The sequence below is a fragment of the Drepanopeziza brunnea genome (assembly GCF_022702325.1).
Source record: "Drepanopeziza brunnea f. sp. 'multigermtubi' strain 214-2 chromosome Unknown ctg1, whole genome shotgun sequence".
Lineage (NCBI taxonomy): Eukaryota > Fungi > Ascomycota > Leotiomycetes > Helotiales > Drepanopezizaceae > Drepanopeziza > Drepanopeziza brunnea.
Window position 1 is genome coordinate 4,550,612 of NW_027094064.1, and position 25,999 is coordinate 4,576,610.

The 25,999-nt window shown below is 50.1% G+C and overlaps 10 protein-coding genes across 11 annotated transcripts; 3 read left to right on the forward strand and 7 right to left on the reverse strand.

Annotated features, from left to right (window-relative positions):
- Positions 1-141: 141 nt before the first annotated feature.
- On the reverse strand, positions 142-4,184 carry L3040_000871 (uncharacterized protein; the record flags this gene model as incomplete). 2 transcript variants are annotated; one of them, XM_066155344.1, is made up of 4 exons in its annotated part: positions 142-168; positions 220-1,504; positions 1,706-3,788; positions 3,941-4,184. In XM_066155344.1, 4 exons carry the CDS (start codon positions 4,182-4,184, stop codon positions 142-144), a joined length of 3,639 nt encoding a protein of 1,212 aa, XP_066013371.1. The 2 variants fall into 2 exon arrangements, with proteins under 2 accessions (XP_066013371.1, XP_066013372.1); XM_066155345.1 differs by lacking the exon at positions 3,941-4,184 and adding an exon at positions 3,840-3,864.
- Positions 4,185-4,474: 290 nt separating this feature from the next.
- L3040_000872 (uncharacterized protein) lies at positions 4,475-6,124 on the forward strand (the record flags this gene model as incomplete). The annotated part of the gene is made up of 3 exons (XM_007288028.1): positions 4,475-5,333; positions 5,380-6,037; positions 6,091-6,124. The coding sequence occupies 3 exons, from the start codon at positions 4,475-4,477 to the stop codon at positions 6,122-6,124; spliced, it is 1,551 nt and encodes a 516-aa protein (XP_007288090.1).
- Positions 6,125-6,560: 436 nt separating this feature from the next.
- On the forward strand, positions 6,561-7,628 carry L3040_000873 (uncharacterized protein; the record flags this gene model as incomplete). The annotated part of the gene is made up of 2 exons (XM_007288027.1): positions 6,561-6,596; positions 6,714-7,628. The coding sequence occupies 2 exons, from the start codon at positions 6,561-6,563 to the stop codon at positions 7,626-7,628; spliced, it is 951 nt and encodes a 316-aa protein (XP_007288089.1).
- Positions 7,629-7,843: 215 nt separating this feature from the next.
- Positions 7,844-9,590, reverse strand: L3040_000874 (uncharacterized protein; the record flags this gene model as incomplete). Its single annotated transcript, XM_007288026.1, has 3 exons — positions 7,844-7,957; positions 8,010-9,021; positions 9,154-9,590. The coding sequence occupies 3 exons, from the start codon at positions 9,588-9,590 to the stop codon at positions 7,844-7,846; spliced, it is 1,563 nt and encodes a 520-aa protein (XP_007288088.1).
- Positions 9,591-10,366: 776 nt separating this feature from the next.
- Positions 10,367-12,161, reverse strand: L3040_000875 (uncharacterized protein; the record flags this gene model as incomplete). Its single annotated transcript, XM_066155347.1, has 4 exons — positions 10,367-10,598; positions 10,650-11,800; positions 11,853-11,939; positions 11,985-12,161. 4 exons carry the CDS (start codon positions 12,159-12,161, stop codon positions 10,367-10,369), a joined length of 1,647 nt encoding a protein of 548 aa, XP_066013373.1.
- A 985-nt stretch (positions 12,162-13,146) lies between these two features.
- Positions 13,147-15,773, reverse strand: L3040_000876 (uncharacterized protein; the record flags this gene model as incomplete). The annotated part of the gene is made up of 5 exons (XM_066155348.1): positions 13,147-13,277; positions 13,528-13,687; positions 13,742-14,339; positions 14,389-15,146; positions 15,261-15,773. 5 exons carry the CDS (start codon positions 15,771-15,773, stop codon positions 13,147-13,149), a joined length of 2,160 nt encoding a protein of 719 aa, XP_066013374.1.
- A 275-nt stretch (positions 15,774-16,048) lies between these two features.
- Positions 16,049-18,985, reverse strand: L3040_000877 (uncharacterized protein; the record flags this gene model as incomplete). Its single annotated transcript, XM_007288023.2, has 7 exons — positions 16,049-16,094; positions 16,156-16,194; positions 16,302-16,375; positions 16,423-18,505; positions 18,559-18,747; positions 18,804-18,927; positions 18,976-18,985. The coding sequence occupies 7 exons, from the start codon at positions 18,983-18,985 to the stop codon at positions 16,049-16,051; spliced, it is 2,565 nt and encodes an 854-aa protein (XP_007288085.2).
- A 759-nt stretch (positions 18,986-19,744) lies between these two features.
- L3040_000878 (uncharacterized protein) lies at positions 19,745-21,714 on the forward strand (the record flags this gene model as incomplete). Its single annotated transcript, XM_066155349.1, has 5 exons — positions 19,745-19,932; positions 19,986-20,401; positions 20,542-20,584; positions 20,636-21,291; positions 21,341-21,714. The coding sequence occupies 5 exons, from the start codon at positions 19,745-19,747 to the stop codon at positions 21,712-21,714; spliced, it is 1,677 nt and encodes a 558-aa protein (XP_066013375.1).
- A 133-nt stretch (positions 21,715-21,847) lies between these two features.
- L3040_000879 (uncharacterized protein) lies at positions 21,848-23,233 on the reverse strand (the record flags this gene model as incomplete). The annotated part of the gene is made up of 6 exons (XM_066155350.1): positions 21,848-21,950; positions 22,277-22,415; positions 22,479-22,563; positions 22,733-22,920; positions 23,108-23,156; positions 23,213-23,233. 6 exons carry the CDS (start codon positions 23,231-23,233, stop codon positions 21,848-21,850), a joined length of 585 nt encoding a protein of 194 aa, XP_066013376.1.
- A 218-nt stretch (positions 23,234-23,451) lies between these two features.
- Positions 23,452-25,322, reverse strand: L3040_000880 (uncharacterized protein; the record flags this gene model as incomplete). The annotated part of the gene is made up of 5 exons (XM_007288021.1): positions 23,452-23,528; positions 23,589-23,790; positions 23,900-24,046; positions 24,160-24,576; positions 24,693-25,322. The coding sequence occupies 5 exons, from the start codon at positions 25,320-25,322 to the stop codon at positions 23,452-23,454; spliced, it is 1,473 nt and encodes a 490-aa protein (XP_007288083.1).
- Positions 25,323-25,999: the final 677 nt, after the last annotated feature.

Below are 25,999 nucleotides of genomic sequence, written 5' to 3' on the forward strand. Positions count from 1 at the left end.
GAGACGACGACCTGCTTTAAATTTTTTGCATTTTTGTACTAAACTCGTCTGGTACAACTTACCATGATCATCATCATAATGTGTAACCGCAACGCCTGCCTGTATTATAAATACACCAATCCATGTAAACCCATGCGCCAGCTAATATGCTGAACGCGTCCGAATATCCTGTCTCGCTGTTAGCAGTGTCACGGTAAACACTTTGTGGTGAAACCCTACCGAAATCTTCCGCTCAATTTCTCTAACCGACCGATCCAACTCCCCAGCAATCATTTGTTTCTTGTCCGTAGGCAAGAGAGTATATCTTTCACACAAGTCTCCATCGATCACTCCCTTGACTGGAACGTAGTAACTTCGGTAGATGAGGTGGTCTCTCCCAGCCAACGGAGCGTCCTCTGACCGGAGATGTTGTTCAAGAGTCTGGAAAAAGTCGACATCTTCACGACTGACGAATGGGATAAGGATGCCAAGGGTTCCTTGAATTCCACTCCATAGTATGCAATCCCGTCCTCCAGCGACCAAATTTGTCTTCTGGATACTCATCGGGATGTCTTGGGTGAAGAAATGAGCCATCAAGGTCAGCCGATGAGGAGAACCTTGAAGATATGATCGCTCATGGACAAGATGTGAGGCAGAGCCTTCCTCATCAGCTTCCTCGCTTGCTTTTGTCGGACATCTCAAAAGCCATAGATTGCCGAACTTATCGCCACCTGCAACGGTCTCATAATCGACCATTGTAGTACAAGAGGTCCAGCGGGAGATGGTATCGTCAACGAACGGGATGAGCTTGTTCTCCTGGAATTTGTATACGATCATGATGATACTCTCCTGGACATCGCTGACCACGATACGGCTTCCTTGGGTTTGGAGACCAACGATTAGATTTGGGGCCACTTCTGCTTGAGCCTTTCGAAGAAGTTGCCGCATGCCGAGGTCGTAGATTCTCAAATCTTTACCAATTCCTACAAGAAGCCTGCCCTGGAACCCAAGGAGAGCCATTGGCGGTTCCTCAACCTTAGTCTTGTGAATAAACTCAATCTCCTTGCCATTATCATGAAATCGGTAGACATGAATAAAACCCGCTGTCGAAGATCTCGGGCTTACTATCATATCCTTACCGGTTCCGATAACAAGGAAGACCTCGTCATCTTGACTAGAAAATGAGACCGCCGCCATGCTGACAGCTGCCTCATTATCATCGAGGTCAATCTTTTGGAGAACACGCTTCTCGGTAACAGGGTCGACGACTGATATGCATGATGCCCAATGGTTTTTGCCTCGTGGGTAGCCAAATTCTTCTGCAGGTAAAACAGCCGCGTCGCCATTGACTATCGAGGGATCTTCTAATAATTTGGCTTTGGTGGCTGGGGAAAGGATATTATTGTCGGATTCGATTGTGTAAAACAAGGGATGTTCTGGGTGACGGAGAAAACGGCGAGGGGTGTATGTGAGCGATATGGTGTCTTGGAGAAGGTTGTCGGTAAGTTTCTCGATGGAAAAGATCCTAGCAAAGCACCAAGAGTCAATTCATGGCCCTGGAATTTATCAATTGCAAGGTGGATAGATAGTAAGATTCTCAGAAGGAACAATTGGATTTATAATATTTAATCCTCATTGCCACGTTAGACATAGGAAGGTTAACGATAAGAAAATCATCATAGAATCTCTTTTGGGGATGGAAGAATAAGAGTGATCAGAAACGTACCTGAGATTTTGACCTTGGATACCCACCATACCTTCCGTACATTGCTCGCTGCTGAAATTCCAGCCCCACTCCAATCCAGGGTAGTTCAATGGGGTAAGCATGAAGCCTTTAGTAACAGGATCAGAGTACCCAAGCCAAGGTCGGGAGCTCAGAGCAAGAACAGCAGCTTGTCCTTGGACAGAGACCCGGAAGAGTCTGGCTGGTTTGGGACCAAGAAATCGGGTTCGCGTGTCCGAAAGCTCCCCAGTAACCTCGTCCAGTACTGTTCTCAAGTAGACACCAGAGTAAAGACCAATATGAAGGTAGAGAGTCGAGCCTCCAGAAGATGAATCAGACATAGCCATGATTGACAGTGCCGAGGGGGCAGAAGTCAGAGCCTGGACTGACTTGTTTTCCAAAGTCGAATCAGGATCGAGACTCAGAATACGCACTGTTGAGTCGTCGCAACCCACGGCCAAAAATTGGCTTCGCACTCGTCCTTCGGGAACCTCTCCAAGACTCAAGCAGGTGACAGTTCCACTCATTTCCTTCTTTTCGTCGTATTCAGCCAGGGATCCATCGGAGTCCATCTCGAAATAAACAATCTCGCCAGAGCTGAGAGCAACAGCAACTTGTCGCGCGTTTGTCGCAGCAGCGACAATTGAACGATGTTGTGGAGCAGCCCACTCGTTGACACGACGGTCGGCTCTGATATGCCTGATACCTTTGGGGTGAACTTGAATCAGGCCATCATCGCCAAGCTGCTGAACTGCCAGTGTCGGTGCACTAGACAGAAATCCGGTATCTGTGACTTCTTCTACAGTCTCACCGATGCTGAGAACGAGAGTACCATTTGTGAAAGACAAAATTATATAGGCATCGTAGGTATCATTCCGTGTCAGCTTTGTAGTCCAGACAGCAGAGGGTACACCGGGCAGCTCGGATTCAACAATTTCGCTGACCTCCAAGCCATGGCGCAATGTTCTAAAGGTACTGCGTGCACCTGTGCCACAGATAGAGTAGATCTGAGGAGCATCCTCCTCAGTCAAATTTGCGACCTTGCAGTCCATCAACGGGTTCATAGAGTCGATGCTTTCAACGAGGCTCAGATTCTCCGCTGGCCGAGGATGGAAATATACAGGCGTGTAAGGCTCTAACGGGTCTGTGGGAAAGTTGTCGCTGATGAATTCGGTTTCTTCATCGTCGTCTCCGAGTTTTTCGAATTGGTAGAACTGATGGTTGCCGAACTCGCTAGCCACGAACAGGAAGCCACTCTTCAAGATGCAGAGACTAGTGGCAATCGGAACGGTGTCAAAGTACTTGATCTTGAGGCGTTTGACTTCTCCTGTGGGAGCACCCTCATCATTCTCGACCATTTCAATGGTGACCTTGAACAGGTCTCCATCGTCTGTCTGGAGCAAGAAGAAAAAGGCACCAGCGGCACCCTTGAGCTTGTGCATGACACCACCCACAATGACCCGCTTTCTGTTAGGGTCCTCGGTAGCCCCTCGGCGCCGAGGAATAGCAACGCGAAAAGCTTCCTGATTTGAGTGTCGGTATGTGATGTTATCATCTCCGCAAACCAAAACTCCACTGGGTCCATCAGTACCGCCTGGGACTTGGAAGAGGACAGACGCGGTCCGATCCACAGGATCCGACCACTTTCGTACAACGTGGTTCAGTCCGAGGTCTAGCTCGTAGTACACCAGGCTCTTTTCAATTTCATCATAAGCCTGGCCGGTAGGGTCCTGATCTGAATCTCCGTAATCGACTTCTAAAGCGGCAAAGACTGGATTGGCGTAGCCAACGTCCAACGCACACATGGCAAATACCAAGGTTTGAGGCTTGTGAGCCTCCAGCGGTGATGAGATCGTCAGCTCTGCTTGGGAGTTTCGATTGAGGACATAAACGAGTTTGTTCTTTTCTACTGAAGCAATCAGGCAAGCTCGACCCTTCGGATCCACAGCCAAATACTGTCCAGGAATGACTCTTCGGACACCAGATTTTCCAAATGTTTCCAAGTGCAACCGATTGAACTTGTTCTGCGCCGGGAGGAATTCGACGATAGTAATTCGTCCAGAGTCAGATGTGATAATGATGTAATCTAGACAATTCATTTAGCGTCTTTCAACCACGAAGTCTCGATTTCCTATACCCATCCTACTCCGGTGATGGTTCATGGTGGAATATCTCGTGCTGCCATCCACGCTTCAGATCACTAAGTGAAGTCCAAATTGACAAGATTGAATGACTCACCCTTATTGCTTCCAGCCAGCCTGAAGGAAGCCAAGGCTCTGATGATTCCAAACACATCATGGGATAGGGCTGTGAGAATTTTGCCCTGGGATGGATCGGGACGGTGTAGGGTGAGGCGGGATCCGGAAGCTGTAATGATCTGCTGCTCCTTATTTCCGGTGAACTGTCCCAAGATAGCTTGTGTCGTCGCGGTCGGGGGCTGGACGGTCAAGCTGTACATGAACATGGAAGAGGTTGTAGCCATCTTGTCGGCGGCGCGAAGAAAGTCTGCGCGACCAAATTGGTGAGTGCAGGATGTATTTAGGACAGTTCAGGTGGAAAAGAGCTGGCAATGCAGCTGTTCGCAGATCAAATCATGTCGATGACGAGGTTGTGAAGTTGTTGTTGCCATTAATCTCAAATTTTCGAGAGGTTGTCTGAGCTTCTGTAGAAGGCGCTAGCGCTTGGCCCCTTCCGGATTAGCTTCCCGAGTGTCTACTCGGTACTCATGCCGGCTGATTTTACCAACTGCAAAACGTCCTGTGCTATGCCACGATGCGAAAATCAGCTTCATATACCTGCACTAGGTGCTTAAGTGCCCTCAAACCGATTACTTGGATTCCACAACGCCCGGCATTCTCTGCGCGACTGGCCCTGGGGTCACGAAGTATTTCTACATGCAAAAATGGGGCGAACTTACATGGGAGCCAGGATACAAATCAGAAGCCGTTGGGCAGGAGGGCAGCTTCATCGATAGGGCAGACGAGCAAGAACGAGCGGTTCGAGTTTGGAGCGCCAGGAGGACCAGAAGCGACCCCGGGAGACACGAGAGAAAGCAGACCTCTTTTGATGCCCAACAACCTCTTCCACCCCTTTTCGAGCTCGCCATCTCCCGAGATTAGACGAAGAGCTGCGTTTATAAGGCAGAATGCCTACTGCCCGCACCCCGATCACCATCAGACTCGTCTGCCCATGAACCCGAGCGATCATGAGGCGCGAAAATCAGTCAAAGGACCGCTGCCGCCCGCGCATGTGGACTTCGAATGTCCAGATTGTGGGATACCCGTATCTTGCTCTGAGGAGCACTGGGCAGACGATTACGAAGCGCATTTGGAGATTTGCGATACATTGAGAGAGATCAACGAGGACGATCATGATCTGCGATCTGGTCGATTCTTTCCAGAATTTGAGTATCCAGGTGATCAAATTGAGGAAGCTATGGTCAACATGACAAACTGGGACACGTTTTTGTTCTCGAGAGAATTCCAGGCTATAAACGACGAGAGAAGTTTGCGGCAAGCAACAAGGCTGTTGACATATCCTGTTACAATTGGCAGTATATTGCACGAGTTGAGTCCATACAACATAAAGAAAGGAGGGAGGTTGACTGTGGAGGGCCTAAAGAGTTTGAGCGGTATGTTTTATAGACCTTTTAAAGATTGGAGACTAACACCAGTTAGCTTTGAGATATTCGCTGCATCCCCCTCGATCTGGAGGCGATGCTACCATCAAGGGACTTAAGCTCAGTCCACCGCCGATGAGGATCTTCATTCTGGGCGCTCGTGCCGAGTCGTCTCTGCCACGAGAAGTCTGGGTGCAATTGACCCATCTCTTTCCTCGCGTTGCCTTCCACATTGTTTTCATCGGACCTGAAAGTATGGCGAACAGAGATGCCGAGTTCCCGCTCCCGCAGCGAACTCCAGAGAACCCTTATGGAGCTGTTGTTGAGGACCGTATCACGCACCACATGAAAATCAGCACCTATGTTGATTACTACCACACACTCCACGAAGCTGGTCACTTTTACCCATACGATCCTTACTTTGATTGCTTCATGCTTTTCCACCCAGGACTTGGACACCCGGCCAGCTCCCACGAATGGGAGGAGACAATCCCGCAGTTACTGCAGACCAAGGTTCCGATCCTCGTCACTGGTTACACTCAGTACGACATGGAGAGAGATATCGATTGGGTCAAGAAGAAGGTAGGAGGCGAGATGGATATGTTGATGGAACCAGGCGAGAACCGCTTCCGAAGTTTGAGATGGGACCTCAACGATCTGGATCCCCAGGATATCAGTTGTGGTAATTGGGGAGTCTGGGCATTCAGAGGAAAGAGGTAAGTCAACCTGCATTCAGGGGGTAAGTGAAGTATACTGAGACTCTTTACAGATACGAGACAACAAGAAAAGATTCCGAGCCGTGATTGTGGCGTAGAAGGGGGCCTACCATGGTCTTGTATTATTGGGAGCTGGGTACAAACTCAACATGGCAGTTGCGGGTAGCCTTGTATACTATGTTACACAACCCCTTGGTGCGCTCATATTGCGCAGAGGATTGGGGGTGAGGCGAAAAGGACGAATGTTAGCAAACATACTTTAAGCCAATCTTTGCATGAAAGGGTCAAGGTCAGCCCAACTAAATCGCTCCCGCCTGCATATGCAAGCACAAGCAGAGTCTTGCCCGGCTAGCCATGCAATCAACTTGAATACAAACATGAAATCGAAATTCGTAGTGTAAATTATTTCAAGTAAATGTGATGTGAGAGCGTTCTTCCGGTCACTGGGTTCTCCCGATTCTTATACTTAAATGGAGACCGGAGGCACCCCTCATTCAGTGCCCTCCTCCAAAAACCTTCAACCATGAGTCTGGAAGTCATTTATGTGACCCGACATGGGGTAAGTTTTCCCTTGCGCATCCCAGCTCCCTTCGTATATGCTCCAATACTCTCGCAGTGATCCTGTGGAGAAATACTCTTCTTTGAGATCTCAACTAAACATACAAATAATGAACAGTTCCGATCCAACTGGGTCGTCGACCCCAGAACGGGCGAATACAGCGCCTCAATCCCCTCGCCGACCGGCATCGCCAGCGACCCCTCCCTCGCCGGCTACGGCGTCGCACAATCCCACGAACTCGCCCTGCACCTCCAAGCCCTCGACCCGCCGATCCAGCGCATCTACTCCTCCCCCTTCTACCGCTGCGTGCAGACCATCAGCCCGACGGTCGCCGCTCTCGCCGCCACGTCCCCCACCGACCCCGAGACGGCCAAGGTCCGCGGCGAGAATGGCATCGGCGAGTGGTACGGCATGGCGCGGTTCGACCACCCGTCGCCGGCGGAGCCGGCCGCCCTGAAGGCGCTGTTTCCGCATTACGACGAGGGGTACAAGGTGGCGATCAAGCCGAGCGTGAACGGGGAGACGATTGACGAGCTGCATGATCGGACGGCGTATGCGCTGCATCGGATTATCGAGCAGTGCGATCGGGAGGGAGTCAAGGCTATTGTGCTGTGCACGCATGCGGCGACGCTCATTGCGATCGGGAGGGTCCTGACGGGACGCATGCCGGAGGATATTGCGGAGGAGGACTTCCGACCGTTTACCTGTGGCTTGAGTACTTTTGTGAGAAGGGGGAGGGGGAATATGGAGACAACGGTGAAGGAGTGGGAGGGTCCTGAGACGGGGATTCCTAAGGTTGATTGGAAGGATGGGAATGGGGTTGGTGGTGGGTGGAATGTCACAATTAGCGGTGACTGTAGCTTCTTGAGCGGTGGTGAGGAGAGAGGTTGGAGGTTCTCTGGTGATGAGTCTTTTGATCTTCCTGCTGGTCAAGCTCCAGCCCTCGATGCGGGATCTGGACTTGGAGTTTTGGTTGAAGGTAACAAGACACGGACTAGTTTGACTGGCTCCTCAGGACCATCACGATTGTGAAACCCAGATCAGAACCAGGCATTGATGCACATAGAAGAGCAGAGGGAGATTGTCACACATGGATATCCGGAGTATACTAGTTCAGACTGAGGCAGTCTTGAAGCTGGCTATTCAATGCGACTTGTAACCTACGTACCCATCTGGGCTTTTCCACAGCTCCTTTCTGAAGGACCTTCTAAGCGAATCTATACAGTGATAACCAAGAAGGCGCCCATCTAGTAGCCTGAGGGCTCGGGTTCCTCTGGAAAAGCTGAGGCACCCATGTTGCTTAAACACTCTTTTTTCCAGTTTTTGGGGGTATACTTGTCGACAATGCTTTTGAAAGCTTCCTGCACTACACATTAGCAACGGTGTTCTACAAAGCCTGACCAGGGTACCCACGAGAGTACAGAATGATTCATCGCCGTCCAAATGCTTTCCAGCAGGTTTGCAGCCCGGGACTGACATCACTTTGTCGTTATATCGTAATCTGACATAATAACCATCTAATTTTGACCTATCGGGTGTAGCCAGTGTTTCGATATCTTGCCTAGCGATGCCCGTACGGGTCTTGGTTGCTGATGCACTGCCAAACAATGAACCTAGCCATCCGGACGATGACCCAGGAGAGACGGCAGGGGTCTCAGCATTTGGGACAGACACTCCAGCCTGCCTCGGCCCTGTTTTCTTGAAGAGTTCGAGGGCAATGTGACTTGTGTAAGGAGGCCACGGCTCCCCGTCAAAGGCACCTAGACTCGAAAGAACGGCGGCGAGAGTTGTATCGTGGCAGCCACTCAGGGCGAGCTTGATAGCCTTCTCACCCCCTCTTCCACTCCCCAGTGTACCGTTTTTACCCCCGATTTCAAGGTGCCCATCGTGAGCATTTCCTTCGACGCTGCCAACCATCCGCTCAACCACATCACCCATCAAAGAACCAATCCCAAGAGCCCGATACTCTTTCGACTCGTTATAACCGCTGAACCACTCCTCTACGCCAATCTTCTCAATGATTTTCCTGCCTTTGGGATCATAGAACTCCTTGGGAAGCCGGGTTTCTGGCCCATGGGCTAGAGTAGAGTTGATCGTGTCCATAATTCCACTGAGCCTAGGATGAGAGTCGACCGCAACTCGCTTACTGCTCTCCGGCATCCACTTACTTATTAATCTATTGAGATACTCCATGTCATCCGTACTGTTATGTCGATCTGCCGTTCTTTGTGCGAAAGCCCTCGACAGTTGTGCAAACCGTCTGCAATTACCATCGTTCGGGAACAATGTTTCATCCGCAGGGGCTCGCATGATTATTGTAACTGGTGGAAAAGAAGGTGCTCGAGCTTTCGAGGGATACATGCCCCAGAAGGTCTGTTGAAGTGAATCCAGTGCTCGGGGAATAGGCGTTGCTCGCAGGTAAATCCTGGAAATGGGGACGTCAGCGATTATTTGGATGATGCTTCAGGGAAAGTGCTCGACAATATCTTGGAATCAGATCTTGTCCCGGGTAGGCTTGAAGGGCCAATAAAATGAATATGGTTCCCCGGCGCCTTACATGTCTGCATCGTGGATTATAGGCGGCATGAAATGCAATTGATCAATATACAGGTGCCGCAGTCTTCGACCAAGTTCCCACGTCGTCTCCCTGCCCTTGTCCGTCAATTCTCCCAAGTTACAGACCGCATCTACTTCTCCTCGCGGCCCAGATGCAACCATGGGACCGTCATCAGTGCCGAAGGTCTCAAGGCGTCTTCGCCATTGCATTGGCGTCCATTTTTGCTCGGCCGAGTCCCAGGTTGTGCTGATCATCTGCCGTGCAACAGAGCAATATGGCCAGAAGCCATTTAGACCGGTATTTTGAAAACGAGCCGAGACGGGAGACCGCTCACCATGCCGTAACAACACTTGGACGAGTTGAAGCTCTAGGCCCTTTGGATAGAGCTTCTGTAGCTCCTCCTGGGAGTAGGGGGCCCGGGGCTGAAGGGTCGTCATCTGGATAGTGATGCGTAGGAGATCATAAAATCATCTATCTATTGAGGAATAAAGTAGTTGTAACATTTGGGGCTGCCGAGAGCTCGGTGACTTGGTTACAAAGGTGGAGTGGCATGGGCCCCGTTCCCGAGCAGGGACTGCTCACTGGTAGGAAGGGCCCCAAAAGTTGCGACGTCAAGGCCCACTATTAGTTGACTTGGCCATTTTCTCACTTAACGAACATAGCGGCTTCAAGCGTCAACGTGACTACATAGAATATCCTGCCTATTTACAATAACAACGCTTTGTTATTAAAGGCTGCGTATTATGATGTTCTTAACGAAGGGAGTTTTGGCACCGAATCCTGATGCTAGTTCCCGCTTTAGTAAACGACTTGGGCTCTTTCTGATCTTACTCCTTCCCCGGCATCCTATTACTTATTGCCTTAGGCCTGGTTTATCTTCCAGTCGATGGAGCACGGCCCTTAGTTATCTTTGCTTAAGCTAGGTATATATAGAGATATGCAGAACGGCTATTTATTGTCTATCTTGCCCTTGGCTTGCCGTAATGGGTTCAAGCTCGAACGATCTGCTAAGTAGGGACAGCTAATAGTAATTACAAACCTAGTTCAGGTTATAGTTACAGCCGGTTCTGCTTCTTGAATGGTACCTGGATACGAGATCACCTGTTCGCCAAAGCTAACACAATCTTGATTACAAAGTCCCAATATACTGACAAGTGTACACCATAGATACGCTATGTACGGAGTGATATCTTACAGCATTATCAAACAGCCCTTAGACAGCAAACAGACCCAGCACCTCCCCCGCCATCGCCTTCGTAAACTCGGCCAGCATATCAACTGCAGATTGTGACGAGTTGGACAGAAGCATTCGTCCCAGCGGGAAGACCCACGGGCAGAGGAAGTCGTAGTCAGCAGGTAGGCTGAAGCTAGTTCCCGTTCCGTTATCATTGTATGCCAACATGACAAGCGTTGCTGTATCTGCATTGTACCGAGGCCAGCCATAGCTATAGTCTAGTTAGCTTGAGATGGTTTTTACCAACGAGAGGTATACTTGCTTGGTCAGCCCAGCCTCTGGGTCTTTCACGAACGCAGACCAAGCACTTCGGATATAACTGGCCGTTATGGATTGAGAGGCAGTACGTGCTGTGTAGTTTTGGATCTCGAGGTCCGTGCCAAAAATCATGGGGACCTCCGATCCATGCCATGCTCCCGAAGCCGGAGATAGAGACAGGTTGGGGAAGTCTCCAAAGTAGCGGTACCGCCACGTCGGGACTTTGGCAGCGGAGAACTTCGATCGCTGCGCAGCTCCACAGTTGAAGGCACTCTGGCCTTTAAGCACCCACCATCCTTCTGAGTGAACGTACCCGGCTGCCTCGTACAAAATACGAAAGAAGCCGACCTCGTTGTCGTTGATGCCGATGAGGTATGGCTTTTGGATAAAATTGCCAGCAGAAGCGCGAGCAAAATTGTCTGCAAATACCGTTATGTTGTCGACGGCCGGGCCAAAATCCGGTAGTGCTGCGACGACCCTGAGGATAGTCGTCTGGTCTCTGGACCGCATACAGGAGAGAACCACATCGGGATTCGAAGTCACATTGCCGCAGTTGAGCTCGCTTACAGCCGAGTACCACAGTTCGGTGGAGGTTCTGGCAGAGACGGCGACGTTTGCAGTTCCAGATTGCGCTATGAATCCTGCCGCGATGGGATCCCGAGTCCAGGCGAAAGAGTAGAAGTCGACCGAACTTGCACCTGCTGATTCGCCTACCACCGTGATACGATCTGGATCGCCACCGAAAGCGCGAATGTTGTCTCTAGTCCACTCCAGCGCAATTCGCTGATCCAGTAATCCAAGATTGTTCCTCGCATTTAAAGCTCCCGGAAAGCCGAAGATATTGAGACGGTAATTGATAGTGACCACGACAATATCCTCAGTGTCCGCCAGGTGCTGACCATTGTATGCTCGAATGTTGGAGGTACCAGTGGTAAAGGCTCCACCGTGAAGGTAGAGCATGACCGCCTTCTTCCGCTCTCCAGTCTGTGGCTTAGTCCAAATGTTGAGTGTGAGGCAGTCCTCACTAAATATGTCTTCCGACTGCCCGATCATCGAATCCAAGACCTGGATCGCCGGTACTGTGAGGTTGAGATTTCCGGTATAAGACAGCACAGCCTGGAACGTTGCACCTCCAATTGATGGACAGGAGTATCCCTATGAGGTCAGCTTTGGATGGACTCTGTCGCGTGGTATTTACAGTGCTCACAAAAGAAGTGCCATTGACATATGAATTCTTGAAAGCTCTGAATGGCCTTGGTGCGGCCCAACGCAAGTCACCAACTGGAGGGATGGCCTTTTCAGTCAGCCAGAATGTCCGAAGGCGAGAGAGGCAGCATACGTATGGGATGCCGAGATACTCTGAGACAAACGGGGCATTTGCTGCGCTGTGTCCTTCTACTCGCCCGCTCGAAGTCGTGACTGAGCGACCAATTGTCCACAATGGGCTCCCGGTATCAGAAAACGCAAGAGCAGCTCCAACCAAAGCGGCGAAAGCATACGAAAAGAAGAACAACATTTCGAGCCGCAGAGCTTGTTATTCGCCCCAGGAGCTGGAAAAAGAAAATTGAAACGGATGCGGTTGAGAATTTGATGAAGAAAAAAGGCCGTCGATATTTTTGTTTTGTTGCGATGACCCACCCTGCCCAAGTTTCTCTCTCTAACCGAGAAACTGTACCTCGTGGTGAGCGCATGGCTTCATTGCACGCTTCCCACGCTTATGCACGCAACCGCAGAGCTTCACTTTGTCACCCAGTCCACAACCTCTGAAGGCTTCCCAGATTCGTGGAATGACACCTCACAGCTGACCCTGCTCGCCTCTTGGTTCGCCTGTCAGTCAGGTAGTACTACCGAATCCTCCGGGCATGCTACCTGAAGATATCAATCACCTCCTGCTATGCTGCGATCAGATTTTTCTTGGAAGAAGCCAACATGAGAGCCAAGCTAATAGACAGAAGTTTGGGTCGGATCATGAATGATTTCCCACAGAAGAGCACTCGTACTCGAATACGCGCGCTTATGATGGGTATAGAAAGCCACTAAAGGAGTCCCAGTTTCCAAGGCAGATCTCCGGAGACGTTATCGACAGCCAACACAATATCAAATCCGACAAGCAAATGAGAAAAAAGTCAAGAGCTCTGTTTTACACTGGCATGATATTTGATTCTGGGAAATCAAAGAAGCGGACTCTTCAGAGAATAGCAGGAGGAGCTAGAGACTGCTGCGGAGCCACTAGGCATGTAGCAAGACCAACATGCTTGGTGCACGATGATCACTCTATATGCTCATCTGAGTGTTTGCCAAGAATTGGTCCATTTGGACTCGGCACCAAGAGCCGGCGCAACTGGTGAGGCAGCCACCGACCCGTAAGAATCCATCTTCGAGGCTATAGTCCTCGAAAATTTGAGTGGAAAAGAGGACGCCGAACTTTATAATGTAACGACAGAGACACGTACAAGACAAAACTGTTCCTCGCCCTCCACGGCTTTTCTTCTCCTGCTCGACTAGACCTCCGCTACAGAGTTGAATGTTATGGTGGCCATCATACTGCTTGCTTTACTCCACGAACGAGTATTGGGCGCCAATGACCTCCCCATAAAACCGATGTAGAGGGCAAGGACGACACGTCCAAAGTCTGGAAGCGTGTATCAGCGGAAGTGCGTTGAGCTGTGAGAGTCAATGTAAATTTGCCATGGTGCACCACTTCTGTCAGTCCTTCGCAGAATGACCGTGCTTTTTAAGCCAATTTTTGCATTTGTGAGCATGGTTCCGGAGAGAGATCTTGAGGTGAGGAGAATCGATATGATCTTTCTCCCGTTTGAAGATCGTGTGACCACCTTGATTGGTACAGAACCATCGATTGGCCTCCTCCTCGGTGTCTATACCTGCGACGCCTTTTCGGATCAGGGTGCAGTCACTATCTCTGCCTTGCTGGATCTTCTTCCAATTCGTAATTGGGCCCGTTTTCTCTTTTGGTCCGGGGAATCTGATTCCATTGTCGCAAAAAGCGAGGTAGCGGGTGAGTGGCGAAAAGTCGGCTAGAATCTGTATGCCTGTTAGTGAGAGTCACAGATATACTGTAGCAGATAGTTGACGTACCTTGGGAATGATTTCGGTATAGAGGGACTGGGGGACTCCCTGGCTCCTGTATTGGTAAATCGTGGAGTCTACACCAGCATGCATTGCTTCGATGAATGGTAGTGTCTCTTCGGACCGCCAGTCTCCACAGATGGCAGGATAGCCTAGGGCTTCGAAAAAATGCGGCTTGTCTGTTACACATACCGGGATCCTGAACCCAACACCTTGGCTTGTCGAATTTTCGCGCCCCCACATGGAAAAGTCGTCATGACTCGAATGTCCGTATAGCCCATAGTTCTTGAACGACTCCTGCAAGAGCATTTCTTGAGTGAAGTTGTAAATACCAGAGGCGAAATTCTCTATCTTCTTGCCATGGGAGGCTACCATGGGGATATCGTGCGGTGCATGGTCGGAGAAATACCACCTCCTCGAGTCGCACATGAGCTGCGGATCTGCGTCAGGGAAAGGACAAAAAACGGAGATGTCCTGTCCTTTTGACGCGTTCTTCGCCTTCGCACAATGTTTGGGCGCGTCTTCCTTGTAACCGCACTTGATGTAGTTGAAATCATTGATCAGAATGTCTGAAATGAGTGCTTTGACTATCGCGGTCGTTGAAGATCTAAAAGGCTATCAATATGATCTCTATCCGGGCTGATGATGCGACTTACTCTTCCAGCTTGGTGATATCTGTCATCTCTTCGGATACGGATCCTGGACCAGCCCAAGCTCGACTTTTGAACCAAATAGACGTAGGCGACGGCTGGCCAGGCACTGAAACGTTCCCTCGCAGAATATCCCTGAACCAGAGCTGTCTCTGCTTCCGATCCGAGTTGAACATGGCACTGATCCGATAGGTTAATTCGTCCCGATTCGCAGCGCTTCGATCCTGGAAATCACCTTCAAAGGCGGAGCACAATATACCATGTGCTATTCCCGGTCCAATAGATTGATAGTGTTGATTCATAGCCTTCCTCATATCGGCGTATGCTATACCCCCCCATGGTCCTATCATGTTCACCGGGATATTATACCAGGCAAATTTGACCTCTGGCTTTTTATTCACCACTGGACTGACCCAAGATACCTTCGCAAGGTTGTGTTTTGCGGTGTCGAGAACATTCTGTAGTTGTCTTTGTTCTACTCTTTGTTCTGCCGTGAGCTCAGCACCAGCCACCAGAGTCCTGGTAAACTGGTTCAGATTTCTTTCCGCATCAGCTACTGCCTGGGTCACAGCATTTACTCCAGCTACAATGAAGCCTCCCCCAATAGTCGCAGCAATCATGATTCCGGTCTGAACGATTTGATAGACGAGGGTATGTAATTGTTCACATTTCAGCGCCTTCGCCGCATTAACTTGTAGTGTGAAGGTAGAGACAATTTGAGGTATTAAACCAACGACTGTGTGTTGAGCGCGCATCATTGCACCCTAGTAGCTGGTCAGTAACATTTCAGGCAGATTGAGTCTTTTGATCAATATCGTCGGGCTTCGGAATTGCAGGACGAAAAGACTGTAAGCAAGGAATTGAGAGGGTGCACCTACATCGATGGCTAACACGTAGTCGTGTGCCTTCTGGTAACGAACAAGCGTAAAGTGAATTCTGCGAACAAGCGGTCTGTTGGTAGGGTACATTTTTTGGAGGACGACCCGGGACAGCGGAGTACATGAAGGATATGCCCAGTCGCACTGGAAATTTGCGTCATGGAGAAAATCCATGACAAACAAGTTCCACTCTCCATTCTCAGTCCATTCGGTACTACTCTGCCTGCTAAGTGCCCAGGCCCAGTACCAGTCATCGACTCGGGACTCTTCAATGTTGGCGGTGGAGAACCTGAAGTATTCCATATCTTCGATGAGTGTTTCGTCCGGATCGTCAAAGCCGGATACTACTGGCGATTTGCACTCTCCGCCTTGGCTATCATGGTTGCGGCAGATTCCCGCGACGTCGGCCCAGGTGATGTTCGGAGTGACGGTTGACCCAGGCGTGTCTCTGACAGCGAGCGGCAAAGTGGCTGCTGTGGCTACGAGGCCCAGCAGCAATACAGAGTAATGCATGCTGGCACTGTGAGAATCTTCGCAACAGGCCGAGGAGGGGGAGGAACAGGAGAGAAAGATAATACAGTATTGATGTGTAGTGAGGGAACGCTTTGGTAAAGATATATATGTATGTGTGTGTGTGTGTGTGTGTGTGTGTATGTATATATGTATGCCGAAGAGAAATGTTAATGTAGATAGCGCTGATCTAGGTAGTAAGGGCTGTGTTCCGCACGGAGGAGAAATCTAAATTGTTGAGTGCGACCTACCTAAGTGTCTAGGTCTGTAGTCTATCATTACTTGGTCCGGTGAAGAAGTCGTGACCAAGTTCTATGCACTAGGCTAACGTTTAAGAGCGTTAGACATGCGACTAGACTTGGGAAACATCGGTTCACGTACGTACTAACCACTATCACGGGTCGGCGTGGCTATTTTAAGGTTGCTGGACGAATGTTAGCCGCATTAATGAGCCTAACGAGTGAACTAATATAAATCTTCATGTAATGCATTTATCGCTAAACTAGCACGGGAAATCATCTAGGTTCTGACCAATCAACCTGATCCGTAACCGGGCCTGAGGACGGATGTGAATAGGATATCTTCAAACGCAAGCGGAGCGAAGGCTAACATAGTCAGATAATATTCCATCTGCGAGAGGATAAACACTTACTCCTTTGCTACCAGTGATCTTCATGGTCTGTGTCGCCTCTGAGCCCGGCCCCAGTTCAGCATTCGACATCGCATTCAGTTGCAGCTTCTGAGTCTTCGGTACTGCTGCCTGCAAAGCGACAGTCGAGATTGCTTGATGCATGGAGCCATTTCTAAAACGTGCCATCACCAATATTGAACCCTCTGAATTCCGTTGCAACTGTAATGTAATGTTCAAGTCGTTCTTGTCGTAGCAAGGATGGGCTGGAATACTCGCAGGAGATGCTTGCGGCGGCGGAGACGACATCCCAGAGAAGAGGTCGTTTGATGGCGCTGCTGAGCTTGCTGGAGGTTGTGCTGGGCCTGAGTTATCGAACAGATCCATGATCGAATTCATGTTGGTTTTTTGAGGCGTAGGCGATGTTGCTGCAGGCGAGTTACTGCCGCCAAGGATATCTGCAAGTAAGTCTGCATTATTTTGAGACCCGTTAGTCCCCATATCTGCAGCAGGCATGCCACCATCACCCATCAGATCAAATAACAAGTCCTGTTCCGCAGGTTTGACGACCTTTGATTTCCTGTTGGAGGCTTTACTCTGCTTTTTCGTAGCTTCACCTAACACTCTCGATTCCTCCTTGATCTGTGGTGGTGGCATTTTCTCTAGAACCCCCTTTCGGATCGCATCATAGCCGAACAAGTTTCCGTATTCGACGGCTCGTTGTTGCACCTCGACATCCAGACTTGCAGAATTGCTCTGCAGAATGCGTCGTATCCTGTCAATCTGGGCCGGGTCCGTGAAGCGGGTCGTCAGCTTCATCAAAGATGTGATGATGTACTCTGTAGTGATCTGTGTGGCATAGCTGCTGTTCAGGATAGTCGAGAACAAATCGACAACCTCGCTCTGTTTTACTTCCTGTACCAATTCCTCCTCTTCATATTGGCCCCCTCTCAACAAGGCATCGCCGTATTCTCCGATACACCATGCACCGGCGAGAGTCAGACTCTCCTGGGTGATGTCCTTCTTCAACCCAGTATACAGCTTCTGTACTGCGTAGGTCTGTAATTCAGGAGTTGTTGCTATTAGTCGGATAAAAGATGAAAGGATTTGCTCTTTGACGTAGTTACCAGCCAGTGATAATACTCTCAACATCGTATCGACGTGCCATCGCTTGTTTGGAGAAAACCTATCAGCTGCCACACCGATCTGACTGGTCATAATTGGCTTGAACTCATTGTCTGCGACTTCCAAGAAAGCAAGCAGTTCCCGGATCAACAGTCGCACATTACTCTCGTTGATAAGCGTAAAGCTCAGATCTAGAGCTCGCCTCCTGATACTGATGTCTGGGTCTCGCAAACATTCAAGGATGGTGTTTCGATGTCTCTGGACAGCGTTCGGCTCAACTGCAACAACTTTGATGAGTGTATTCAGTGCAACATAGCGAATATTGTTGTCTCGGTTCGAGAGAAATTTACCGAGAATGTTGACGCCAAGAACTCTCAGTCCAGAATCTGCCTCAATGTCTAGAATGGTAAGCACAGCTTCGTAGAGAATGGAATTTCCCACGTTCTTCGAGGAATCGGTATTGGTAGCGACCTGGGCCAAAATGTCGTTAATCTGCTCGCTCGTCTGCGCGTCGCCACGACCTAGAACCCGCAATAATTGAAGTATTTTGACTTGGAGAAATGGATCCGTGATTCCGGTAACATCGTGTTCTGGAGCGTAACCAGAGCTGGAGAGAGCCTTCAATGTTCGGACCAGACCTCCACTGAACGGCCTGAATTTCTCGACGATGCCCTCCTCGCCTCCTTCAGCTTCATCGGCCTCGCAGAGACTTGTGACTAATGTCAATCCGCACAGCAGAACACCATGGTTTCGGTCCGACAGGAGTGACGCCGCCTTCTCAAGGAAGTGCTCCTGTAAATCTGGCACCTTTCTACATATCCGCATAGCACAAAGTGCAGCCTTCCGCCGAATGTACGGGTTCGCAGTTGAGAGAAGGGTTTCGATTTCGGGGAAGAGATCTCTGGACATTTCAACGGAAGCAATGTTTCCAAGGGTGCAGAGGGCAAGTCCAACAATGTATTGGTTGGAGTGGTTCAGGTCACTATATAGGCTGTTAGCAACTTATACCTCTCATAGCCCATTTTGATTGCGTACTTTTTCAGAGAGTTGGTCACCAGCGTCAGAACTTCCTGGTTCTCGTCGAGCAGCAGCATCGTACCCAGGTAGCCCAAACGCTTGTCCGCGAATCGAGGTGAGGCTAGAAGCTTGAGGCATTCTATCTGCCCGAAATGTGTGCGCTCGCCGAGTGTGAAGAGATACAACAGCTTGGCCACATTATTCCGTCTGCAGAGGCATCAGTTGCTGCTTCACCCCATATCGTGCGTCAAGGGCCCGCCTACCTGACGTTAGAATCTCCGCTCTCCTCTCTAAAGCTTGCTCTTATTGCGGCGCTCTCTTTCTGGACAACAGCTCGCTCGTCGGCAATAGTCTTCGAGGCTCGCACATTTCGAATGAATTGCTTCACTGCAAAAAAATCAGCGAGACGTCTTACAGAGGGCTAGTCTTGCCTACAGGAGCTCATGCTGGCGGTCTATGGCCCCGCGATGGGCCAGACGATGGGCTGCTGCCAAATCGCGTAGTTGGTGGGATGTTGTGATATCGAGGTGTCGGGCTGGACGGCTCCGAAGCTGGGGTTGTGTTGTTTCCGCAGTGGTGTGCAGGTTGGATTGAGCTGGGAAAGGCTGGAGAGAAATTGTTAGGCGAGGGAGTTCCTCCGTACGTATACGGTGTCATGGATGGCGGGCTGTTGACGTTGTGCCTCATTAGAGTCCCCGTCCCTGGAGAGGCTCTCAGCCGCCTTGGCATGACCCGCTCCATATCAACAACATACGGCCGGATAGCTTCAGCTTCACTTATGGTGCAGAGAGTATGGTATTGATACCTTCAACTATTCCGACATTAAACATGAAGCCTAGGTCGTGTTTTCCACTTCGTATTTCTTTCTGCATTAATGTTTCGCTCGCATCATATCAATCGTACCCCGTACAGTGCATGCTTTGATGCATATACGGACGGATATATATACTTTATGAATATCAATGCCGGAACCTTGGGCACTCATTCATATAAAGCTTTCTTGTCGCACCAGAGCATGAAAATTCCTGGCAGAGTTCCCTTCCTCTCCAACATACCTATCTTCATATTCAAAGGTTACCATACCGCAGCCTCGAATCTGCGAAGTCGTTAGCAAGATCTTGGAGATTGTGTCGCAGCCATCCATCGTTCAGTTCCAGATCCTAAAACCCCAAGCCTCAACGACGTTCACACCACTGGCGCCAAGATGTCCACGTCTGCGGACATCCAGATCAATGGCACCGGTCAAGCGGATCAAGAACGGATTCTTCGTCCCAGGGCAATCAAGCCGAGCAATCCAGCAGTTCTCCGGGCCATGAGCCATGAGCAGCTTCCGCTGCAACCATCGAATGGAGGGGACAATGCGCAGAATCCCATGCTGTCCGGACAAACCAGGTACACCTTCTTCGCCTCTTCAATATACCTTCTTCAGGATCTGACAGTCATAGTGGACGATCTACTCCGGTTCCTCCGGATGCTCCCCCATCTGCACAATCCATATCTTCTGCGCGGAAACAGCTCAGAGCGCAACAGCGGCGTCGGCTGTTCCCCAGCATCGACTATACCTCCCGAGTTTCCCATTTTGACCCGAACAGCGACTATCGAGACTTCAAGGGTTTTTACATACTTTTCTGGATCGCTCTCACTATCATGGCTACGACGACTATGCTGCGGAACATCAAGGACACAGGCTACCCTATGAGAGTCAAGATCTGGCAGCTCTTTACTGTAAAGGTCTGGGAGCTTGCCTTGGCGGATGCTTTGATGGTCTTGACTACGGCCGTGAGCTTGCCTCTACACAAGTTGTTCAAAAGTCGGACCGGGCAGCTGCTCGGGCTTAGATGGTCGAGAGGTGGAATGGCTCGTACGTACAATTTACGACCCAGTTCCACCAATCTTCTGGGAATTTCGTGGCTCCTTAGACATCTCCTCGGAGCCGGAGATCCTCAGACACAAATCCAGATCCCTAAGAATTACTAGACATAAAAGCTAACTTTGATGGAGTCCAGAGCTTTCTACAGACAATATGGTTTACGTTCTGGGTCAGGTGAGCATATAAAACAATTAATCAGAATCCTAATTATTAATGTTCGAGCAGCGTACCTTTCATTCGTGAATGGACTTGGACTGCGCAGGTGTTTCTGACACTTCATACCTTCGTTCTTCTCATGAAAATGCACTCGTATGCCTTTTACAACGGCCATTTAAGCGAGACGGAGAAAAGGTTGCAAGCTCTCGACGAGCCATCCACCGCTTCGAAGGCCCCGGCCTATCAATACCCAAGCGTTGGACGTACCCCAACCTCCGAAGATAGACTGAAACAAGCTGCGGATGAGAAGTCAGAACTTGCCAGTCTGCGAGAAGATCTGGCCATAGAGCTAACGTCACCTCTTGGATCAGTCACCTATCCCAAGAACTTGACGTGGGGGAATTATGCCGACTACATCTTCTGCCCTACTCTTTGTTACGAGTTAGAGTACCCCCGAACAGATAAAATACGTTGGTCACAGCTGGGATACAAAATCTGGGCTATCTTTGGTGTTATCTTCTTGCTGACAATCACATCCGAAGAGTTCATTCTTCCGGTGCTGACCGAGTCAGCCATTCGTCTCGAGTCTGTAACATCATTTTCCGAGACAGCACTAATCCTGGCCGAGACGATCTCAATGCTCCTTTTCCCCTTTATGGTCACCTTTCTGCTGGTGTTTCTGGTCATTTTCGAGTATGTTCTCGGGGCTTTCGCCGAATTAACTTGTAAGTTTTACTGGCTGAGGGCTCGCTATCAACAAGCTGACAACCTCAGGCTTTGCCGACAGGCACTTCTATTCAGACTGGTGGAACTCCACTGACTGGCTGGAATTCAGTCGCGAGTGGAACATTCCAGTACACCATTTCTTTCGTCGCCATGTCTACAGCGCTTCTCGCCCGCACATTGGGAGAAAGATGGCTACGCTCATTACCTTCCTCATCAGCGCCATCGGCCACGAGATTGTCTTGGGCTGCATCACCAAAAAGATCCGTGGCTACGGCTTCATAGCTCAGATGAGCCAACTTCCAATCGTGGTGCTCCAACGGACGAAATGGGTCAGGGGCAGGCATATTTTTAACAATGTCTGCTTCTGGTGCTCAATGATTTTGGGGCCGAGCATGATCTGTTCATTATACGTACTCATTTAGACTCTGTACATATAGCTTACATCCTCTGAGATACCCGAGAATCGAGGTGCGGCTGGACAGATTTTTTTATAGATATCATCATGTATTAGGGTTCGCCTAGGTGAAGCCGGAAATGCTTGCACCTCTCTAGAGACTATATGCTGAGAGGTCCCGGCGCGTGAATAGATGAGATTTCGCAACCCGCAGTATAGACAACATTTAGTTGCACGCAGCGAAACAAGTCGTGATAATCCCAACTGTCCTCGTATCAGCGTATCACCGAGAAAGACCGACCCACCTCCCTCCAAAGCATCAAACCCCAAATTCGGAAGCCGCATCGAATTTACCGTTTTCAAGAGTGCCCCAGGCATTAGGTACGAGAAGTTCCTTGATTAGCACACAACTGTATCCTTACTCCCTCACGCTCACAGTACGGCAAGTAACATACCTGACACAACCCAGCAACCGCGAAATACCGTCTCTCCATCCTCCAAACCGGAACCTATCAACACAGGCTCGACCTCCCGTCCCGTCCGTAGACACTGTCGCCGCAGTCTCAGTAGGCAAGTAAACAACAACATACCTCGGAATTCGCAGGGCTCCTCCATGACCGCGGTTCCCCGTCCTCCCCCAGGACCATTTATCTACTACCCTCATGATTCTATTCCAGCCCGCGGCTACGGCACACGACGTCTCCCCCTCTGCGTTGCCAGAGAGTGGGTCTGGAGAACAGTTTGTGTTTTATGAGCGAAGGGAAATAAAGAGAAGGGACGTTGCTTGCTTACTTGTTCCAAGGCTCATGCATATTCGAAATAGGTCGGTACCTGCAGACTGAAGGCGGGGTGCGTTACCGTGCCGTCCCTGTGCCGGCTATGCTGGACATCAGGCAGTAACGGCTTTCCTGGCATACTCACTAGTCTCCACCAGCTCCTCGAGGGGCTGGCTCGGTATCGAGAACTTTGCGTCAGAGTGGGAAGCGTCTAGCTAGACAGGGGTGGCGGAGAGCGGAGGAGGAGGGTATGTAGAGAAGCCACCTCACATACATATCGACGGCGAGGATATCAGTTGGATGGGTAATCTTATTCCGGGCTTGTATGTCTTGGTTATGTTCTCTCGGGTGTGTTTCGAGGCGGATGCCGGTTGGGCTCGAGGAAGAGCGAGGGTATGTATCTGTGACTGGAGCCGTTCTGGAGCGTTTCTGGAGGCGCAGGTGGCGTGGAAGGAGTCCTGCGGCGGAGTGTTAGCATGGTTGTTCTATGCTGGGAGGGGAATGATTGGTGAGGGGCGTGGAAAGGTTCTGGGGCGAAAGAAGAGTCTGGTTGCGAGAAATGCGGACGGAGTGCAGGTCTTGTTGGTGCGAGTGGAGCGGTGCCTCTGTTATGATCAGGACTTTCTCGAAGTAGTCTGAATATACCTCTTAGCAGCGTGGAGTACCTCAACGAATAGACTTTGAAGAGGCGGTACTAGGTAGCATAGCATGGCTTGAATAGGTGATGTATCAACAAACAGAAAATCTCACTTTCACAGTTGGGCAAGGCATTGTACGTGTTGAAGTGCTTGAATTCTAGAAAGTCCCATTGCAGGATCAGTGGTATATGCAGAGCTAACGCCTTTTCATGCACATGTATCAACCGATCCAAACCCCAGACCTTGATAAAAAGCAGCAGAACACCAATATTCCCCCAGAATTGACTACCATTCCCAGACAGCCAGAGATACCCAGAGGTTTCCGAAGTTTCAATTCAATGCCTTGTCCACCTAGACGTCACCAGGGGCTGGAGCGGCATCCGCTTTCTTCTGCTTCTCTGGTTTGATCATCCCCCAATAGCCGGACTCTGTGACATGGTCAGTACTGATACAACGTAAGTCACGAATAGTTCTGCTACGTGACATACCGAAAGGATTTTGGGGGGCGCCGATCAAGGGACCATAGATGTTATTCTCAACCCAGGGACTAGGAACAGCACGCGAGCGAAGCTCGATGAGCGCCAGGTTTAGGTTCATGTACTTCCATCGGTTTTGCTTGATGAGCTTGATTCCCTTGTGATCGTCCTCGTGGACCTCGCCAACACCCATCCACGCAGGCAGCGGTCCAGCCTGGAGACACGGAGAAGTCAGTATGTTTCTTGGTCAATAAGGCTTTTGATGGTTCCTCAAGTTCCTGGGGGAAACTAAGCCACGGGGAAAGGTTTGTTCTTTTGCATACAAGGTTGACCAAAGGCGCGTTCCAGTTACCACCCATATAGTCGGGGTCTCTCTCCATCGCTTGCACCTCCGGGACCTCAACCAACTTCATGTTATGCTTGGCGAACTTGGCCTCAAGAGATCTACGAACAAAGTTCGGAATGCGCCACTAGATCAAGGGAGTCAGTATTAGCCATATATGCATATTTCGGAAGGGTTTTGTCGGTGTCCCGGTACCAGACTGAACGAGAATCAACATAACATGATCCCTTGGAGTCTTACCAGCAAACCATAGAGTCCAGGATCCTTGTCCTCGGTCTTCCACTCAGTACGGACAGCCTTGACGTAACCGGCGGAGTTGAGTGTGTACTTGTAGTCTCGAACGTAGGCGAGCGCCACCAATTGGAGCGTGCAATCGGGGAAGTTCTTGGCCATGTATTTCTCGGTAAGGTTCTTGCCATAGGCAAAGTAGAGTGTGGTGACCTCGTTGCGATCTTTCAACTCCTCGGGGCTGTAGGTTGGACCAGGAGGCGGAGTTGGAGTGCGCTCTGAAATATCCTGGAACGATCTCGGTGCGACGACCTCCCTACGGATTTTCTTGTTAAGGACTCCGGCGAGTTTCGTGGCCGTATTGTCGCCGCCGCGCGTGAGGGCAGAGGACGAGGTCATTGCTGGCATGCCCAGTCGGTCGCTGACGATCTAGATAACTTCATTAGTTGCAGATCTTGAGGTAGGCATGACAGATTTCTGAGTTCAGACGCTGGCAGGTGGCCATTGGCATGCTTGGGGGCTTTCTTGATGGCAGGCTTGCTTACCGGAGGCTCCTCGTAAACGAAATCCTTGAGTGCTGGCGACTTTGAAGGAAGCTTGGGCTTCTTGAACGATGGCATCTCTTGATGGCTTGACATGGAGGCAGCATCTCTCTTGCTCGATGGCTTCTTTGCCGCGCTCTTGCTTGGTGCCTTCATTGGCGTATCGCTGTCCGAGTCGGACGAGATGGAGATATGGTCACTCATCTTGCGCGGTGCGGCCATTTTTGGGTGTGCGTTGGAGGACTTCAATGTGTGTTTTGGGTTGGTGAGAGAAGAAGGTTCTTGAACTTCAGCCTCGTGGGACTTGTTACCGAGTTTTCTGCGAGCAAGAGCCGGATTGAAAACGGGCTTGGAAGCCTTGGTAGCCTTAGTAGCCTTGCTCTCGATGACCTCTTCGCGAGCGTGAGCGCTTTGCTTGACGACGCGTGCGGATTTACGCGCGGGAGCGCGATCAGAGCGAGTCGAAGGTGAGCTGACGCCGCTCTTCTCAATGCGCATGAAAGATGGAGAGACTTTGGGAGTATTAACTAGATCACTAATCTCACTCGAGTCGCTCCCCTCGGATGAGGAACTCAATGAAGCTGCGGTCTCGCCTGGAGGGGCGAAGACTTTAAGGGGGTGCACAGGCGCCATGGATTGAATTGAGATGTCGGGGAATCAAAGTTGAATCGAGGTGAGTTGAATCGAAAACAAAGATCGAGGTCAGAGGTTCGGCCGAACTGAGAAGAGATCGATAATCAAGCCGCAAAGAGCACTGTTGTGGTTGAGAGTCAGCGAGAAGTGTTTGCTGTTGTTGTGTCGACGAAGAAGAATTAAGACAGACCTCACGTTTGGAAGGTGATCAGGAAGTAATCGAAGGAAAGGAAAGGAAGTAACGCTAAAAGCAACGCTAATATTGTGGTCGGTGCGCAGTTCACAGGAGAGTAGACTGAGTGAATCTCGCCGAAGTTTTTGATGTTTGAAATTTGAGGTCGAATTCACCTTTGTAGACAAAGAAGATCGGGGCGCTGAATGCGGCTAGCTTAAGCGAGATTCGTCACAGTCTGTAAACAGAAGATGATGGCTGTCTTGACTTGTTTCCACGAGGATATAAGCAATTCGGTCCGCGAATGGGCTACTTTGAATTTGGGTAGCAAAAGCTTTCGGGTGGCTGTTTTTGCAACTTTTGGTAGATGGTACTCAGTGGCAAATGTTGGAAGATGGCGTTGAGCGCGGCGGCTCAGTCGGCACTATGAACTTCGAACCTGATTATCTGAGAAGAGAGCATGATAGGAAAAAAGATGCTATGAATTAAAAGAATGCACTCATCT